The sequence below is a fragment of the Seriola aureovittata genome, chromosome 19, assembly GCF_021018895.1.
Source record: "Seriola aureovittata isolate HTS-2021-v1 ecotype China chromosome 19, ASM2101889v1, whole genome shotgun sequence".
In the NCBI taxonomy this organism is placed as follows: domain Eukaryota; kingdom Metazoa; phylum Chordata; class Actinopteri; order Carangiformes; family Carangidae; genus Seriola; species Seriola aureovittata.
In genome coordinates this window covers 18,709,269-18,729,708 of record NC_079382.1, presented here as the reverse complement: position 1 = coordinate 18,729,708, position 20,440 = coordinate 18,709,269, and the positions used below count along the sequence as shown (strand labels likewise).

The 20,440-nt window shown below is 38.6% G+C and overlaps 1 protein-coding gene across 6 annotated transcripts in view; it reads right to left on the bottom strand.

Moving 5' to 3' along the window:
- Window positions 1-2,068: 2,068 nt before the first annotated feature.
- dtnba (dystrobrevin, beta a) overlaps window positions 2,069-20,440 on the bottom strand; it is a 32,006-nt gene continuing 13,634 nt past the window's right edge. For 2 of the 6 annotated variants that reach the window (XM_056404870.1, XM_056404872.1), the window contains 15 exons: window positions 19,906-20,072; window positions 17,841-17,965; window positions 16,051-16,122; window positions 14,854-14,931; window positions 13,325-13,409; window positions 13,091-13,170; window positions 11,888-12,001; window positions 9,587-9,683; window positions 9,008-9,028; window positions 8,587-8,740; window positions 8,219-8,308; window positions 7,968-8,015; window positions 7,571-7,611; window positions 5,682-5,714; window positions 2,069-4,553 (listed from right to left, as the gene is read on the bottom strand). In XM_056404870.1, the coding sequence (XP_056260845.1) occupies window positions 7,601-7,611; window positions 7,968-8,015; window positions 8,219-8,308; window positions 8,587-8,740; window positions 9,008-9,028; window positions 9,587-9,683; window positions 11,888-12,001; window positions 13,091-13,170; window positions 13,325-13,409; window positions 14,854-14,931; window positions 16,051-16,122; window positions 17,841-17,965; window positions 19,906-20,072 (1,142 nt within the window). In that variant the 3' untranslated portion in view covers window positions 2,069-4,553; window positions 5,682-5,714; window positions 7,571-7,600. The remainder of the gene's footprint in view (window positions 4,554-5,681; window positions 5,715-7,570; window positions 7,612-7,967; window positions 8,016-8,218; window positions 8,309-8,586; window positions 8,741-9,007; window positions 9,029-9,586; window positions 9,684-11,887; window positions 12,002-13,090; window positions 13,171-13,324; window positions 13,410-14,853; window positions 14,932-16,050; window positions 16,123-17,840; window positions 17,966-19,905; window positions 20,073-20,440) is intronic. The other 4 variants (XM_056404871.1, XM_056404873.1, XM_056404874.1 and 1 more) reach the window with 4 other exon arrangements.

Sequence of the window (20,440 nt, the reverse complement as noted above, 5' to 3'; positions counted from 1 at the left end):
TCCTAAAATGGTTGAATTTTGTAGGCTAGTAGGTTAGTGGCCTAAAAATAGGTGGCACGTTGTAAATGTGAAGCTGTTTTTCATTACTACCCCAAGAAGATGGATGGTGGAAGAAGAATTCAGACGTTTTACGAAAGAAAAAGTAGAAAAACCACAGTGTAAAAATACTCTGTTAGAGGTAAAAGTCCTTTTTTTTACTTTATAATTACTCATTTGGCAGGTGCTTTTATCCAAAGTGACTTACAAGTGAGGGACACTACAGCTTCAGTGCAGTAGGAGACCTTGGTGTAAGTGCTAAGTAGCTACTAAATCTGGTCAATAAGGCGAAGTGCCAGAAGATCAGGTAAAGAAGTGCACACAAAGTGCATAGTAAGTGCTTGTTAGGGTGTTCGAGGCGTTAGGAGAGGAGGTCCTCTCTAAGGAGATATTCTTCAAAAGATTCTTGAAGACACAGAGGGACTCCCCTGCTCTGATAGCAGTCGGTAGCTTGTTCTACCATCAAAGAAACCACAAACAAGAACAGGCTGCGGACTGCCTTGTGTGCAAGGACGGCAATTCCTTGGAGGAACACAGCAGCTGAGAGGGAGGATAAGGCTGTATGACTGAGTTCAAGTAGATGGGTGCAGACCCAGAAGTCACTTTGAAGGCAAGGAATAGTGACTCGAGAGTTTGATTTGGGCAACAGGAGCAGCCAGTGGAGGTCAACGAGCAGCAGAGTGACATGTGCCTTTTCGGACACGTCAAAATCTTACTTAAGCCAAAATACCATCATTTTGTTTCCTTACTATTGATTTGTTACCACTGCATTAAAGGACAGGGAGTAATTTAACGTTGTTGTTGTTGTTGTTGGTAAAGGTAGAGGTAATTCTAACTACTTACTAAGCTGTTAGGTAGTTCAAAGCAGAACTATATCTTTTAAAAGAAGAAATAAAACAATCCTATTCGAAATGAAAAGTTAAATTCATGAACATATCATTGCATCGTTCAACAATTTTGGAAGTAAAGTCAAAATTTGCAATGTGCAGAGTTGCTTCACATAGAAAGTACAAGTTCAAAAAAAGGAAAAATCTAAAGGCACTATGATCCCTGAGCATACTGAAAAACAGGACACATTTCAACCCCCCTATTTACCATTTATAAGCAGTGTATATACTTTTAATAAATGATTTTTAACACACAATGTAGTTATATGCAGATATGTGCCTATTAATGTATTTTTCAACAACAGTTATTCTCCGGAGGTCACCCTTAAGTGGAATCGCGAATCCTGTACATTACTTAACACGTTAAAGTGCCAACATGTCTGCATACGACTTCATTATAGCATGTTGTAAATCATTTATTAAACACAACAGAAGAGTGATCTGACTGATGAATCTGTTTACAGTGCAGCCAAACAAACTCAAGTTGTAAGTTTGCATAGGTAAGGGCAATTTAAATCTAGGGCGGGAATGATGGACTCTGCCACTAACAATGAAATTAAATTAAATGAAATATAAATACCTTGAATGGTTCCTGCAGAAAAACAACCACTGATGTCACAACAGTGTCAAAAATGGGGTTTGATTTTTATGAAAATCTCAAGGATTTTAAATAAATGTACTTTGCTTCATTTCACTAGTTTATGTCATGGCCTCATCGCCATGTATTTCATGTCATTCCTTGCACCGCTTGTTTATTTTTGCAGTTCTCAGTTGTGTTAGAGTTGTTGCGATATCATGGGATTTAGAGAAGCTGTACGCCAGATGAGGGAAGTCAAGGAATTTTACAAATGGGTCACTTTCCAGGAATACAGCAGTGTGGTTTCCAGCTTGTTTCGCAGATTTATCACATTAGATATTTTAGTTTTTGCCAAACTGTAGCGCAGCAGAGACTGTTGAACAAACCGGGAGGGAATAAAAATCTTGAGCTCATGGAAGAGCTATGACATAGTGGTGGAAAGGCATGGAGAAATTATTGAATTATACATTACATACCCTTGTTTTTATGTTGCTTCATCATCAGGTCATAACTTTTAGTGTCCTGAGGATCAAGACCAACAGTCACAGAGACAGCAGACACTCCAGAGTTTGACGTTAAATATTATTTATTGCAGATGATCCACACTTTACACTCACACCGTCAGCTCCAGCACGTTCAGAGCTGAATGTGTTTACAGTTTCATGTCGGGACACATCTGTCCTGTCAGTCTTGATTTCTCTCGCGCTCTCTTTCACACATACACACCGAAACGTGAGCTCATTCATTTATTAAATCACTCATACAGCCAGTCAATCATCCAGCGGTCTGAAATTGTGATAATCCCAGCCACAAGCAGTGAGTCAAACAAAGTGGAGGGCTCATGTACAAAGAAGAAACATCAAAATCTCCAGCTAAAAACTGAAACGTACATGACAGCAAAGTACAGCTTCCTATGAACAAAACAAAAACCTGAAAAGCTTAAAAGTGTTGAAAAGATATTGTTGATAAAAAAAAAAAAAAAGAAAAGCTCAGTGAGTCACTTTGGGTTGTGTTTGATTTGCATAAAGATACCAGTCTGAAGATTTTTGGGGTGGTGCGTGTAGTTCAACTTCCACAATCAAAGGCATTTTACAGGAAGCTTGAAGGGCAGCAAAGAGTAGCAAAGTGTGAGAAGTTCATTTTGGGCAGGAAGTGTTTAGAAATCAAAAGTCCCATTCAGTTTGATTTTGTTTTTGTTGAATCACAGGAACGAAAAGAAAAACCTAAGACTTCCAGGAAAAGTCAAAGATACAAGATTCTGTACATAAAAACATGAGAAAAAAAGAACTACAATTCCCATGGGGCATTGCTTGAAGAAACCTCCAATAACAGATCTTAAGAATCTGTTTAATTCTGATTCTACCAGGATGAAATTGATTCAACTTCAGCAAATATATCACCGAGTTACTTATTAAAAGATCAGTTCACAACCAAATTACACAACAAAAATTTTCTGAACCGTTTTCTTAGGGACTATTGTTTGATAAAAAGCAGCTCTAGTGAAAACTGTTGTTTGTGTGCTGCGTTCAGAGTAACAGGGACATTGTTTCTGTGAAGAAATGTTGCTGGTCAGTCACGTTTTCATGCCACAAACAAATGTTATTCATCCCCACTGTATTAGAGTGGAGACATACATCTCTACCCCCTGAACACAACACCTCACACTATCTGGGTTGTTCGTATAGATGTTTTTTCTTAGAGGTTTTACTCTGTTTTGTTGCCGTTGTGTTTTTCTCTTTACTGTACTCAATAAGGCATCATCCTTAAGGAATTGTATTGGCATTGAAGCCTGAAGTTTTACAACCTCTCAAGAACTGAGATGACTTATTCCTAGATATCTTCTTCTTATCTTATAATGAATTGTGAGCAATTCATCCATTTATTACATAATTTAAGGATTTCAAAATCTTGTGCCCAATACTTTACAAGAAAATAATAGAATGAAATCAGAAAAAGATCAACATGAATTTCTTTTTCTTCCTTATTCCCTGAATAGTCTCATGATCTATCTTGTGAAACACTGCACCAGAGGTTAGGAGAGGGAAAAAAAAGTGTAATTTTGTGTGAACTGAGCCTTTAAAAGAAACATTTTAAAATGGGAATAAAAGTTAATGAAGCCCACTTCTCCACCCACTTTGCTACATCGACCTTGTTCAAGCAAATGGTTTTATATTCACTCTCTCTCCATCTCACACACACACGCACGCACACACACGCAGAGTAATCAGATATCTCCTCTTTAACTGTAGTCCCACTGCAGTACCGGGAATCGACAGAGAGGCATGGACAACCTGAGCTGCTATCATACCAGCATCCGTGGCACTAATCTCTTCCAGGTTTAAAGACACCTGGACCGGGACCAAGACTTCAACTCTCCACCCTGCATCGCCTCAGCCAGACAGGGGGGCCTGGCTTGATGCAGCAGGAAACGTCCCATTAAAGCTTATAGTCTCAGCAGGGCCTGACCACACTCACATACACAGAAACACTCAAACCAAATGAATAAATGGCAAAAATCAAATCAAAGCAATAAATACTAAGCACACAGTGCTGAAACTTTAAACATTACATCTCACTTCTCGTCTTTTTGACCTTCCTTTGTTTTTTCCCTCTACCTTTTCTCTCAACATACAGTTACATATCTCCACCCTGAAACTTTCCCGCTTTTTTTTTTTTTCCTTCACAAAATTTCCTAAAACACACCTTTCTGTCTCTTCACGGTGTCTCTCTCACTTACTCGATCCTCTCGCAACTGGAAAACGCAGAGCACACACACATGCTACAGTACAAATCAGTAGGTGTCAGATTCCTCCTCTAGCTATGCACAATCAAATCAAAACACAAGTAAAACCACAGTGACAAGACACACACAGAATCACAGCTATACATCAGTAGGGACCCTGGGGGGGGGGGGGGGGGGGTCATTTGGTGTCCAGCATCGTGATTGGTTGATTGGCAGTGGAGCTCTAATCCCCATTGGCTAACGATGAATATAACAAGATACACTTTAATCCCTGTCAGTCTTCTTTGGCCGTGATGAAACATCACTCTGCCTGAGGAGAGAGTGACACATCAGTCAGACAATTAATCATAAGTTAATTTATTTTTATATTCTGTCATATGGGATTAAAGGAATAGTTCAACATATTAGGAATATGCTTGTTCGCTTTCTTGTCTAGAAGAGTGATACGGATATCATGTCTGTGTGGTAAATATGAAGCTGGAACCACCAGCTGGATGGCTTAGTTCACCACAAACACTGGAAGCAAGGGGAAACAGCTCGTCTGGCTTTCTCCAAACATAAAAAGATCTGGCTGTGTGACAACTCAAGAAAAATACTCATATAACCTTCGTAAAACCAAATACTGTTTGGTTTATACTTTGTCTTTATGTACAGATTAATAGGTGACCTTTAGAGGCGCTTGGACGTAGCAAAGCTAGCCATTTCCCCCTGTTTCCAGTCTTTATGCTAGGCTAAATTAACCAGTTGCAGCTTCATATTCATCATACGGACATGAAAGTTCAGCAACACAATGAAAAAGTAAGTATTTAGAAAAATATAGAATTACTCTTTGAGAAAAAATCCATCTACCTCAGTTTTCAAAAGGTAAACGCCAGTCAGTTTTAAATTGATAATTACTACTTCGAAATTAGGTTTGTGTCTGATCTTGATGGTTATGACACAAAATATCCCCTTTATAATAAAAAATAAATAAATAAATTAAGCTTTTCATTGTTTTTAATCAAGTAATTTTGCGATCCTAATTCAGAATTTCTCATTTCAGGAAACTCATCTAACTCCCGGCACAATTATCTCTGGTTGATGTTGCAACATATAGTCTCCGGCTTTTGAAGCTGACCAGGAGCGGGCTGTTGGGAGGCCTGTGCACACATGTTCAAACACATAAACGATGTTGCTTTGACTCGTTAAATACAGCCTTTTTGTTCTGAAGCCCAAATGTCTTTCTAAAATTTCTACACATTTACTGACCGATTAAATGATTAATAATAAAAAGTGGAGAAGCAGTTTTTTTGGGCCAAACTGTCATTGTGCTGCCACAGTGTCACAGAGCTGAAACATTAGTCTGAACTAAGTTTTTTGTTGTACTATACAAGAAACTGTGTTTTTATTATCATCATCACACAAAAAAAAAAAAAAGGATTTATATGAGATAACTTACTGCTTTTCTTTCTCCTGCGATCGTTTTAACCTGCTAAAGAGAGAAAGAGTTTTGTTAGCAGCAGAAGACGGTGGAGTCTGAAGCTGAAACAAGTGCTACAGGTTTCTGCCAGAAACTGTAATAAGAACCAGACCAGTTCTTTGCATAGGAACATAAAACAAGACTGTACTTGGCAGGTGCTACACAAATTGACTAACTCCAAAGAAAAAACAAAAAAAAAAAAAACACTATTATAGAAAGTCTAACAGAATATTTTCTTCAGATTATGAGACTTAACTGTGTTGGACATGCAGGTTGAACCCTGGCCTCCTGTCTGTCTGGCTGTTCGGGGGTCGCTGGGTTAATACTGCAGGTTAGTATTCTAATGAGGATTTAGTCTGAGCCCGGGGAGCAGACCAGGAAGTAGTTTCACCACTTCGTCTCTGCAGGCGGTCCCCTCGTAAAGAGGAGGGGCTCCATAAAGCGCAGCTAATGAGATGGCACGTTAATGAAGCTTGCTACAGTAACGACGAGAGCACCTGGAGAATAAGTGGAGTTGCATAGAGAGAGCGCACGTGGTCGGACACAGACATAGAAAGACATGCAGGAAAGGTAAAGCATTTAAAGTCTCATGATGTTAGCCAGAGCGACTTTTATGTGCGAAAATGATCTCTCCAAAAACATTAAAGAAACAAAATAGGTTAGGTAAATTAAAAATGAGCTAACTAATACATTCCACCTATGACTGATGTTTCTCTTCAGCAAATGCTGTATCACTACTGTTTGCTTAGGATCAATATATCTTAATATTTTCTATCAAATGTTTATTAAACCTTTAATGAAAACCACTTAGTAGGAATTTCATGTCTTTTAAACAGTGGTAGAAAACTGACTAAGTACATTTACAGTAGTATCCTACTTAAAAAATATTAATATTGTACTTTACTAAATTTATCACACAACCACAGCAACTAGTTACTTTGAGTTTTCCATGCAAAACATATGATCAGCTTATAAAATATGATGCATTATTATAGATAGATTAATCATAAATACGGGTGTTTTCAGGTTTGTGGCAAAGATATTCTGGGATTTATATGAGGTCCTGAAGATGATAACAAACGTGCACAAAATATTATCGTGTGAAAATCTTCGGGGCTCCATAATTCTGAGACTGGCCATACTTTTACTTTGGATACTTCAAGTACATACAGAGTATTTTTACATTGTGGCTTTGCTACTTTTACTTAAGTAATAGATCTGTATACTTCTTGCACCACTGTCTTTTAATAGTGTACCTCCTCTGTTCAAGATTTTAAAAAAGCATCAGAGAGAGAGAGAGAGAGAGAAGTTCAATCATGTCCTTGAAAAATGAGAGACGAAATCAACTCAGCTGATGTCTGGATTAACTTCCCAGGAGAAAAAAGAAACTTGCTCTTGCTCTTTTAAAGTTTATTTATGGTAGGAAACTCAACATTTTAGGGTTGTTTAGGGTTAGTGTTAGCGAGGGGGGAAAAGATTTGAATATGTTAACCTAATTTTCACTAACTTATACACTGAGCAATCAATCAATTATTATAGAACGTAGGTTTCAGACGTATCGGTGATGAAAATCATTGTTGTTTGCAGCCTTACATTTCTCCTATCATGTGGTAATATGACTTTGCCTTAGGTTTTATGTGGGTTAATTATTTGACAAACACAAAACATTAAACCAGTTTTATAAAAACACAAATTTACAACAAATGATCACAGTACAAAGTGATAGTTCAGCCCCTGATGTCTGGACAGTCTTTCAAACCTTTCACGGTCCTGAGATCAAATTTCCATGCTTTCTTGTTTCATGAATAATAGTTGCACACGTCCATGCAAAACAGATTAAAGATTGACTTTAGTTATTAAAGACTCACCAGTTCTCACCACCTTTAATGTGAACATTTTCAGAAAAACCCTATAAAAGGAAGCATGGAGTCAATGATGTTTTTCCTGTTCATTTTTTAGTCACTTGTTATTTTCATTTATTCATCAAGTTATTTGATTGTTTGGTGTTGGTTTTCTGTGATAAAGGTTAAAAAATGTATAAAGACACTCCTTGTTAGCATCTGGCTACTGACGGATTAATTCAACAATTTGGATCCTCAAGACTCAACGTCATGTTAGTGAAACCCCAGTGCAACAGTTGAGTTATAATGATCGTTAGTGTTTCTGCTTTATTACTGCTTTAGGTAGCAAGAGGAGTTAGGAAAGAAAGAATATTAATGCAGTGAGAAAAGGTAATGAGACACTTTTTTGAAGATATTAATGTACCTCTGTCCTTCCCGTTCAGCAATCTCTCCTCTTCCTCTCGACCATCATCTAGTCAGAAAGGAAAGTAAAGAGTCGACGTGAATGTGTGTCGGACCAAAATGCCATTATTTTATAAAAAGCATTATTTAGTTTTATAATTAAAACATAGAAAAATGAACTTTCTTGTGCTTCTTCACCATTTTCACACCCAAAACCGACACATAGCAACACAGAGAGTGTGTGTTTTCTGTGTGTTGTGTTTGTATATGTACCAGAGTGCAGCTCTTTGACCAGCGAGGACACAGTGTTGGTGATGGAGTCGGCTGCTACCAGGAGGTCGTTCCTCAAGTTCCTTCTTGGGCCTGAAGTGAAGAGGAGAGAAAAAAGATGTCATGTGATGTCCCACGTCTTGTTCATATATATAAAAGCTCAAAGTCTTAACAAGGAAATTGTTGAGCCAATCAGAAATGTAGAGGAACCCCTTGTAAACGGCATGTTTGGCCAGGACTTAAATCCTTTCAGAAATATGTTTCCTGTGTCTCAAAGTCGTGAAAAAGTATGACTGTAGATGAAAATTAATCACGCAAAAGAATTTAGTCATTGTTCATCATGCTGGGCTGACTACGGTCCCAGGTCCTACCTTGAGCAAATGCCTCTTGTACGTCACCACCCACCCCTGCGAGGGAGTCCTGAGGAGGGTACATGTGAGCCTGTGGAGACACAGCACCTGCAGAGCGGGTGGTTGATGGACTCGGTCGAGAAGGAGAGGTGTGAGAAGAGCCAGCTGCCTGCGCCTAAGAGACGGGGTTTAAGAGGGTTGTTACACATCATTGTCATCTATGTCATTTATGATTTATATATATTTGTTTTTTCACTATAACAGCTGACATCTCCACAGTGCAGAAAAAAGTTATGATTACTTCTTCAAAAAGGTATTAATAATCCAAAAATATCAAGGTCCCAATTAGAAAAAGAAAAATAAAGCACTGTCCTCATTGTTTGAAAAGTTAAAAAGGGCTAAATCCCACAGTTACACCACTGTGAGTCCAGCATAAACTTACTGCCTGCCGTTGCTCCTCATCCTACAGGGCCACAACATGGACAGTTGGAAACAAAGAGGGAGGAGAAGGATGGAAAAGAAGAGGTCAGACACAGTCAGAGCTAGAAGCAGAGATAAAATTATAAAGGAGGAAGTCAGGGAGGAAAGTGAAGCTTGTTATTACTGGAACAGAAAAGAGGAGTAGAAAAAGGGGGAACTTTGCCCTCTACTGGTAACAATACACCACGCTGAAAACAAAAGTCAGCAGCCCCTTTTACACAGCTTGATCAAAGTGGAAATATTGCGCCTTTATTCCACCTCGCTGTTCTGTATAAAAAGCTACAAACACAGAGTGTGGGGGACGATGTTGGCCCGGCAGTGAGCTGACAGAGGAGGTAGTCACACAGCCAGATTGACGTCTGTGTAAAAGGCAGGGCCGCCGTTGCGCCAACATCACGCCTCTGACACCTGAATGTGGGCATGCTATGTAAAAATCCCACACTGGGCACAGTATTATGTTAGCTTTGTTTGGTTCAGGTCTTCCTTACAGCGATATAGCAGGATCTCTGTTTGAAAGGGGGCTAGTGTTTGTGTGAGTCACCTTGAGCAGCTTCATCAGTCCCTCCAGCTGTACCATCAGTTCCCTCCTGCTCTCTTGCAGAGACGACATCCTCTGTTCCAGCTCATCTTTCCTCTGCCTGCAACACACACACACACACACACACACACACACACACACACACACACACACACACACACACACACACACACACACACACACACACACACACACACACACACACACACACACACACACACACCACACACACACACACACACACACACACACCACACACACACACACACACACACACACACACACACACACACACACACACACACACACACACACAGCTTATTTTCCAATACTGTAACATTAGTACCGTGAATCTTCAGAGCCAGTTTAATACAGAATAATTTGTGTTTAGTCACATATACAGGACACATCTCTACAGCGGCTGGTCTCCACGTCTGATTAGGCAAATGAGTGAATGAAATAAAACTCCTCTCTCTCTGTCTCTCTCTCTCTCTCTCTCTCTCTCTCTCTCTCTCTCTCCCTCATTCATGAAGACACTTGTCAAGTCGCCTGCTTAGCGAAATAAGAGACTGAATTTTTAAACACAGGCTCATCCTCGAAAGACTCTCAGTAGATGGAACGGCAGAAACCTCGGCGAGAGCTTTGCCAGAGGAAAATGAAATCAGAGCGATTAGATGTAGTTACGGTTTGCTGGAGACTACAGGACAAGGGAACATTAGGTTAGAAATCCATGACATTCTCCCGAGTGAGTGTTTGTGTCTGGGGCAGATCATAAAACCTTAAAGACCTTGAGATCTTGAAAATGTAATTAGGACCGATACAATCAAAACTGTCAACTTCCTCCACCTCACACTTTATACTGCTAAAATGCTCTATACCAGTGAGGCTTTCAAATACCCAAAATACACCCAAATGATAAAGTTTCACTATTTATAATAACTTGGCAACGGAAACAAGATTTAAGAGTCAGCATCTGTGGCTAACATCATTCCAGAGTAACAAACATACAGAGGTGTTTACAATCTTTTTTTCCCCCAAACAGTGTGCGATCTGGACGGGAATTAAAAGCAGGAGCATAACTCTTCTCTTTCCTGCTTGGCTTTCCTTCACATGGTAGGATAAAGAAGTAAATAAACAACTAAAACGAGAGCCTGAGTCACACATTAAATCCAGATTTGAGTCATTATGTCACTGAAGTGAGGCTTCAACAGAGGAAGTTGAGATGATCTTCTGCATCTTTACTGGGAAAAAAACTCAGATTTGACAGACACATATAGAAGATGTATCTGAGCCAGTAACAGTTACAAGGTGGAAACTTCATATTCATATTATGTGTGATGGAAGGAAGTGATGATCATGATTATCACCGTCAATTGAGGGTTTAATGTCGATGTAATACTGTGTTTAGCAGCTTGTGTAAAGGGAACATTTTTACTTCTCATTCTGAATGTCTCAGTAAAATTAAGAACCGTCCAGAAAAATACTTCGAAATGAGTTACTGTTGAGTACAGTGTCAGGAACTTTAATTCACCTCACTGGAAACTCTTTAAGTCTCACTGAGCATTTCACCCCCATGCAGTCTGCAAGTGTGCAAGGTGGACATTTGGACTCAGCCAGATAGTGTGTAGTTACCTTAAATTACAGCTATTAGCTAATGTGTCTCATTAAGCTTGTTTCAGTTTTCACTACACCTGCATATGATTTAGCCCCAAGTCAGAGAATATCAAAGCTTTCAGAAAAATGTAAGACTCTAGGACCAAAACCTTTCATCTCAGTATATTTTAAATATTTCAATCACACAATTTGGTGCCCCAAAGTGGAAATATCCTTTTTTTTTTTTTTAACAAAAATGCTAAATAATAAAAAATAACAAGTAAATAATAAGATAAATAATAATAAATAATAACATATATAACAAAAAATAATAATAATTTGAAAGATCAGATAAAATCTATATATAAAATTTGTTTTTACTAAAAAAGCATAAACAAGTTGGGGGTGACTTTTAAATTAGCTTTTTAACAAACTACCATCTGTCACTGCCATCTGCCATAAAGCACTCTCCCTCTGTGCTGCAAAGCAACACAACAGATTTCCCGCCAAATCTGACGCTGTGGTACGCAATGCAGTAAATGCAGGCGTAGGGCCTGAGAAGCTTTGAACTCACTGAAAATGATGTTTGGGCATCACTTCAGTCGGTATGACTCACAAAGCTCAAGTTAAAACAAAAGAATCTTTATAAGTACGTATAACAAGTATTTCAAGTGTCGGTGTGACTCCTGGTCTTTGGTGGAGTCCGTTTACCTGAGCAGGCGAAGCTCAGCCAGCAGAGTTGGGTTGGTGCTGCCCTTCTCCGGGCTGGGCTGGCAGGCTGCATCATGCTCTGTACGCAGACGTTTGATCTCTGCCAAGATCTCTCTGGGAAATGAAAAACATACTGTTCAGCTGAGGCTGGGAGAGCGTAACATGACTGAACAGACCGTGAGAAGATATTTCTGCAGGCTTCTGCAGAGGAATATATGAGTTGGATTTAGAGAATATAAATATGGCAAGCGGTTGCATTTAGATGACACAAACTTATGAATGCACCCATTCTGGAGACATTCAGTACATAGAACGCACAGATATACACATAGGGCTCTTTTATTGTGAAGGGACAATCCTTTAAGCAAAGAGAAAGAAAACATTACAACCTAGTGTGCTTAATAGTATTAAATAAACTAACATCTGACAAACAATACATTCATTATTAGGACACATCATTTGAAATTGTCAATAAGTGCAGGGCAGGGTCGCAAGTAATACATTTTCACAATCTGCCAATTATTTTCTCAATTGATTGATTATTCTTTTGGTCTAAAAAAAAAAAAAAAAACAGAAGTAAAAGAAAAAAGGTCAAACGCGATTTTCCTGGAGCCCAAGGTGACATCAGAGCCCAAAACCCAAAGATATTCAGTCTACAGTGAAGTTAAGACGAGGAAAAACTGCAGCTTTACACAATTGAGGAGCTGTAATCATCAGATAATTAACATTTCATCTGTCAAAATGACTTGAAAGATGAATTAATTATTAAAATTGATGATTAATTTCCTGTCGCTCAAGTATCGGTTATTCTGTGCATGTTTGTTCTGTCTTGTTATCAGCGTGTCTGTCATTTGTAAAGCATGTATAAAGGGGGCTCTTCAAATAGAGATGGATTAATGGATTGATTAGCTGCAGCTCTAGTGCAGGGGTGGTTTACTTTGAAATGTTTACCTTTAATCATTGGGTCAAGTAGTGATAGTGGGTTTAGTGATAGGGATTTTTTAAAGAGTTGTCACAAAAATTAGATAAATTGGACGGGGACTCCGATGTCACGTCCTGAAATCCTGATACAGTAGCGCTTCAGATATACAGTCACAAACACAACTAAAAGTGACAGATTTAAAAAGGTGCACGAGTCGAACTAAACAAGGGGATCTAATTAAAATGAACAAGTTATCTTCTGTTCACAGTTCTCACTTCTACCTGTTCTTGCATTCCAGCTGTGCAATGAGCTCCCTCTTCTGTTTGTTCACGTCAAAGTTGATGCTGCGGTTCGGTATCACCTGAAACACAAACACACACAACTAAGTCACTGTTGTTCAATGGTTTTGCACTGACTGCGGAATGATTATATATAATTTAATGAGTTCTATGCACATGTACCATACAGGAACCTGACTGTATATCTTATATATTATTATAATATTATTGACTCACTCCCGTGCCGTCAGTCTCTGCCAGGCGGGAGGTGTAGCGGGCGATCAGTTTGTGCTCCTCGTCTTGTCGGCTGGGACTGTCCATACTGTTGACAGAGAGAGAGAGAGAATCAGCAACTGACTATGAGCAACACAGACTAATGATCACATTGAGGTTTAACTGGAAACCAGTCCTCCCCAGTTGAGGGTTAGTGTGAGGAACTTTTAAAGCCAATCTCTCCAGTGAATACGGCATCATGGTTACTGGCTCTGTGATGCCTTATAGATTAAGAGTCAGGTATGCTGTTGCCTTTTTGATTGCAGTGATGAACATCCAACCTGAGCATTAAGGATATCTCCATAATCCAATGTAGACAGGATGATGGATATAATTGTTTTCTGTTTTCAAAGGAGAAACTAGCCCTGTTTTAGTCTAAGAATCCAATTTGAATTTTTTCATTTTTGAGCAGGATGTGCAACATGACAACATTTCCTTGGCTAAATTATCTTAAAATTGAACAAGGGTTCTCAGCAACAATAGCCATAAGGATTTAAGAATATATACGAGAAAATAAAAAGGGGAGGTCAAAAGAGCAGCTGATGATACATGTACAATATACATTTTAACCCATTATTTTGAACCCGTTTAGATCTTTCTCGACTCGTGAGACACCGTAGGCGCCGAGTGTTATTGAGCAACTGCATCCAGCACATTCTGGTTTCTCATCAAAAAACAATCATGCACACAGCCTGCAGCAGCAGAAAATGTCACGACTATGAAAGGGCCGACCCCACACAAAACACTGCAGACAAAAAATACAACAACCAATATCCCACACAGCAGTGGTACATGGATTGTTTCAAGAAGAGAATACACTTTCTTCTCTAGAGAATGTACCAGTTTTTAGCAGTAAATTCAGTTTAAATTCAGTACAATTACCTTCAAAAATCAGGTCAACAGGGTTAAAACGTTCCCTCTCAATATAGTTTATTTGAAACTAGTTAGTTCATTCAGTAATTTGTAAGGTGCCATCAGTGAAAACTAGTTGGCAAGCGAGCAGAGAAACTGAAATAGTTACATAAACTGTTGAAACTGAAGTTGCGTTCATCAGGTTTAGGGAAAGAACTTCTTCATAGTCTAGAGATTAGTGAACTGGCATCTGACGACTAGAAACAGTACTGGCAAACTTCTGTGAGCAGACTAAGTTAAGCCAAGTGAAAGCCGGGCACAGAAGGGATGTTAAGGTGGTATTTTGGACGTACTCTAACTTCTACACATGACCAGTTGTTGAGGGTAAATGTTGCCTAGAACAGCAGCTTTTAACCTCTGGACAAATGAAGATTCAGTGGACTGCACAACTGAGACCTGTGTTTGTCCTTTCGCTGTTTTACATTTTGTTTTTTTACTTGCTGTCATTATAATAAAGATTAATTAAACTCCCAATGACTCAGTTTAGGTGTAACTGTGATGCACCTTGCTCTCCGCTTTACAGCCTCCCTGATTCCCTTATGTAACCACCACCCCCCGCTGTGTCCCCGCTCTCCTCTCACCGCGGGCTGCTCTGGAGGCGATTCACATATGCAGCGATTAGAGCGTGCTCCTCGTTCATGCGCTGAGCTGCTGCCAAACTGGATGACAGGACAACAGACAGGAAATAAACAGTCAGGATAACAGACAGTGATTATGGTCCCATTTCACCAATATGCAGAAATCACAACAACTTTATTTCACACTGACAGCCACACTTTCTTCATGGATGTGTGTGATTGTCAGTTCACGTCTGTTCTGCACATATATGCTGTAAATTCACATTTCTTAGATTATCATATCTTTTAATAAACTATATATCTAATATATTTTAACATACTTCATTCATTTACATACAATTCCTCACACAGATTACATATTCTTTTTTGCATGTCTCAGCACATTGTATTGCTGTTATTTTGCATATTCTGCACAATAACTTCTACCTCGTCTGCTTCACACAACTCAAAAGCTGAAACTCAGGAATGTTTGGAGTAAAACGCAGATTTATTTCCTGTCGATCAACTAATCGATTAATCTAAAACTAATGTTACTACAGGATATCTGCAGAGGTCAGGTTGATTTCAAGACGCTGTAAAACATTTTTAATATCAAATAAAACGCAATTTAATATGGTTACACAGGTCAACGTATTAAAAATCAATAAAACTCAGTCATTGATTAATTTGGCCTGGCAGCCTATAATTATTTACCTAGTGCAGGAATTTATGGAGAGTTATACCACATTAAACAACATTTTGTTACCAGCTGTATATAACTAGAGACCATGTTGCGATGGGATCTATCAACATGTTGACCTTTCAACCTATGGGTACTCAGTAGTCATGACTACATTATTACACAGTACACAGTATTCACGCTTTATTTTGATCTTAACTACACACCTGTAAAGTTTTGTGACTGTATCTTTCATTGATGTGACGCTACTGTGGTGAAACATTACATTAAATCTTAGGTCTGAAACAATAGTACTGGGGACTTTTACTAAAATCACAAACTTACATAAGACACTCAAATTTAACTTTCATCATTTGGCAATTGGTGTAAAGTGACAGTAGAGGAAACAGTAATTAACAAAGAACAAAGTAATGAAGCAAGTTATTAAAAACCCCATTTATGAATCAATCGGAGAAAATTTCAAACTTCTGATCAGAGACACAAAACTGTTTTTTTTCCCTCCTCTTTCTGTCAGTCTTTACCTCTTGGTGGCTTCCGGTGCTGATGAGGACACCAACATGGCCTCGCTGGTGTTCTCTACAGGTCGAGAGGGGCTGCAAATGCACAAACACACAATCTATCAGACCCATATCATCAACAGCACAAACATACAGCGAGCACAACAACGTTAAATCAGTGAAACACAAAGGCTTTCCTATCTGAAAACACACATTCTTACTCTCACACTCACACTCTCTCATGTGCTTTTGAGTGCACTCATGCAATAGTGAATTGTACTAGTCTGAACAAACACAGACAGGCCAAAGATCACCAGAGGGAGAGAAAGAAAGAAAAAAAGAAAGAGAAAGAGAGTGAATACAGATCCACAGGGGAAATAAAAAAAAAATAAAAAGACAGAAAAATATAAGTTTGAAAGAAGAATAAATATGATACAGCATTGTTGTAAGCATACTCACATCTGTGCTAAGTGCAGCCTCTGTGTGCTGGCCTGAATATAAGTTTGGTCAGTGCTCGCAGGTTAGGAATGACCCAGTCTGCCAGTGTTTGGAAAATGAGACCGTGTGGGTCCAGCAGAGGGGCGGAGCGACCAAAGTCGCTGGCTGAAGAGGTGGGACTTTCAGTTTATCCATGTTATCTGAACTTTCTGTGCACATGTGACTCTACTGGTGATATCCATAAAGTCGGCCAAGAGTCTGCGACCTGATAGTAAATGTTTGATGGCGTGTAATTTTTCGTCTTCTGCAATCTAAACAAACCCGTTTTAGTGTTGACACAACAGCTACTACAAAGCCCTTGGACAAAACCCTTAAACACTACCAATGTACTGTTTCTATGTAGTGTATCTACTTCTAAGGCCGGACAATATAGTCTCTTACAGTGCTATTGTGTTGTGATTATATTATTACGTCAGGGTTTCTGCAGTGTTCACCATATCAATCTTTTCAAGACCTTTTTAATAACAGAGAGATTTCAACTGAATACCTTTTTTCACAGTGATACAGGCTGAAGTTGATGGAAAACCAGTAGGGACAAAAAGGTCTACAATTACTTATCAAGTGCATTAACTGTAATATAATTAATTAAATAATGTGACTTGGAGATATGTGGCAGAATTTGGATGTTTTGATGTTAATTTAAGTTTTTGCAGTGAGCTTCCTATCCACTGTAGCTAGGGGAAGACAGTTATAACTAATGTTTCCATCTACAGGAAGCGAGAAAAAACCTTCTCAGTCTCTCTTTCTTTGAGGGAACTACAGTTCAATGCTTCTGAAGACTTTTTAAACTCCTGAGATTCCCCTGTACAACAAGTAAAGCTCTGCAAACTGTAATTAAATAATTAATTAACTTTGAGATTCCAGTGATATTTACAATTCCACCAAATGCAAGACTATTCAACTATTGTTTATAAACAAGATTCCTTTATTATCTTGCCTTACTGATATCGTCATTAGACAAACCCTAAGGGACCAAGAGCAGCAAACTGTGACTGTTTCATAAATAGAGCAGATGTTAAGACAACTCTTGAAGTCAGTGAACTGATTTCATAACATCAGATTATCTGGCTCAAATTAGCTAACATTAGCCAATAGTTGTATCTAACCAATTAAGACTACAGCAGAAAAACCAGTATTGATTTGAAAACAGGTGAGATTTATTTCTTATAAATTTATCTTGTCACTTTCATAAGAAAAAATTGTTCTCAGTAAAAGAGTGACTTACTTTAACTCGGCCACTCCTAAGCAATCCTTGTGTCATTTATCTAACATGTACTGTATGTAGAGGAGGTATGATTGTGATTGTGAGGTCTTACACTATGTTGCTGAGGTTAATCGTCCTCTCGGGTTCCTCTGGATAAATTGGGTGGGGGGGCTCTCTTGACGACACACAGCCCAGAGTCCTGCTCAGGGCTCGGCCAAGCTTCGTCGCCGGCGACTTCTGCAGAAACAAACACACACACACACACACACACACACAGAAACACAGGTCGTGTTCATAGACTGTGTGACATTTACTGCAGCAATATTAACTGCAGGCCTGAACTTCGTGGATAAAACAGCCGCACTTTCCTGATAAAAATCTGTAAACTGCTATTCAAGTGTTATTATTGCGTTGTTTATCTCAGCTGCTCCAGACAAATCACAGCATCTGTTGCACACACAGACATCCTGGAGGGGAATTCCTTTTTAACTTGGCAAACTCCAGGATACTCCCTTTTCTTTCTTGCTTTTTTTTTTTTTAAGTAAAAATAAGTATTTCTTGGTCCTTTTTTGGGGACTTTAGTTTGGTGATGTCATCATATAATCTTGGTAAAGTTTTCTAGGTTAGGAAGGTTTCTTATGTCTCTCAAACATAAGAAACAATATATTTTCTTAGTGATTTTGACTGATTATAGATGAGTCTGGCCTAGGTACAGTACGTTTTCTGGACTGTTTCTTTAGTGAAAATCAGTGAAGAAATGCTAGTGATAAATTGCTGTGAAAAATACAGTATATGTAATATTTGAATTTTAACACAAGAGTTGATTTAGTGCTTAAAATTAATAAATTCATTACGGCACATTTCATCCGATCATCAAGTCAAAACGACTTAAAATCAAGAGAATAAAAAAAAAAAAATGTTGTAAATTCTAGCCCAGTTTCATTTTGTGAAAACAGACAGGAGAGGTAGATGTAACACTTTAAATGAGCGCTGTACAACACTGAGGGGAGGCAGGTAAACTGAGAATAAACTTCATCCCAAAACAGAGTACTGTCGGAAATGATATGCAAAGTCTGCAGAGGATTATTAGGGAGAGTTGCCTGTGATGAAGAGATTTTGTTGGACAGGCAGGAGCAGCACTAGTGAAGAGATTTATTCCTGAAACTGAAACATTAATAAGACAAATTATACAAAGGCTTAGTGATGAATAATTCAACAACTATGTTTCCGTCTATTAATATGTAATTTCTACATTGAAAACATTTTTCCCTTCAGGCTAGAGCAGCTTTTTTTGAAATATTATGGCGATTTTACAGAACTGTGTCTTTTCCATTCAGATTTTTTGGAAACATCACAATTAGCAACAGTGGAATGAAACCAAGAACATTTTATCAGGGACTACTTAAGTATAAAACTGAGGTATTTGTACTTTACTTGACTATTTTCTTCTCATGCCACTTTATACTTTTACTCCACTACATTTCAAGAATACGTGACACTTTTTTGCAAAGTTAACCGACAAACATTTCACATAATGACAGTACATACAGTTTTTTAAGTGCACACACTTTCAGCCACTGATTCCAGCTTTAACACAGTTATATTTGCTTTAATTAATTTATCATTTTTTATAATTTTCCATGATAAATCAAAATATTTTGCTGCTTTTTGTTTTGTTACTTTTTTGTTTCATAGCTGAAGCAGTTTGTTTCTCTTAGGGTAAATTTGTAGTGTAAAGTTAATTGTTTGTTTGCCCCTCCCTTGTGTGTCTGTGTAGACTTTGTGTTTGTCTTTAAACAGGGTGAGGGTTAGTTTGTGTTAATTGGCAGGTCAATTTTGTGAAGTTCAGTCCTGAGTTGTTGTTTGTTTAGTTGAACTCAATGAATTAAATTAAATTAAATTAAAAAGGTCTCTGTAGTTTTCCTTTTTTGGTATTTTGAATAATTTAGTACTTTGTTAAAATCAGTTCAAGTAAATAAACAAAAGCTCATGTTATGCCTCCATTATCTGTTTAAGTGCCACACTGTGAAGGTGTCCTCTCACAAAGATGGAGGCGCACACACTCTGACACACACACACTAACACACACACACACACACACACACACACACACACACACACACACACACAGGTAGTGCCCCCTGGTGTGATGAATGAGTAATCACACAGCGACTCACCCAGGACGAGTGCTCCCTCATCTGATGCTGGTTGCTATGTGAGCCGCTGGTGTTGCCGCGCCAGAAGCAGTTCTGACACAGCTGGTAACCACGGCAACGGAGGCAGCGATAGCGGAAGCCCGTCATGCCGTTGCCACGACAGTAGGAGCATGACACAGGGTGATAGACTGGGAGAAAGACAGGATGTGTCAGTGATCAGACGAGTTTCACAAGTTGATAAAGAGGAGACACATCAGGCCTCTTTCACAGCAGACGGCCAATGAGGTTTGAGGTTTTGTAGGCTGATCCATGATGGACACAAAACATGAGCCTGAAACTGACTGAAACTTTTGAGGCCAATACTCAATCGAAAATAATAAAATTTGATACATACATCAGCTTATATTTATTCTTTAATCTATTCTTTAATGTGTCAAACTTATTTATTAAGCTTGTGATACAAATCTGAAACAGCGTACAACACAGTTGAACAGTAAACTTCATTATCAATGTTCGTTTTGAACATTAAACCTTCAACAACTGACTTTGTCTTGCT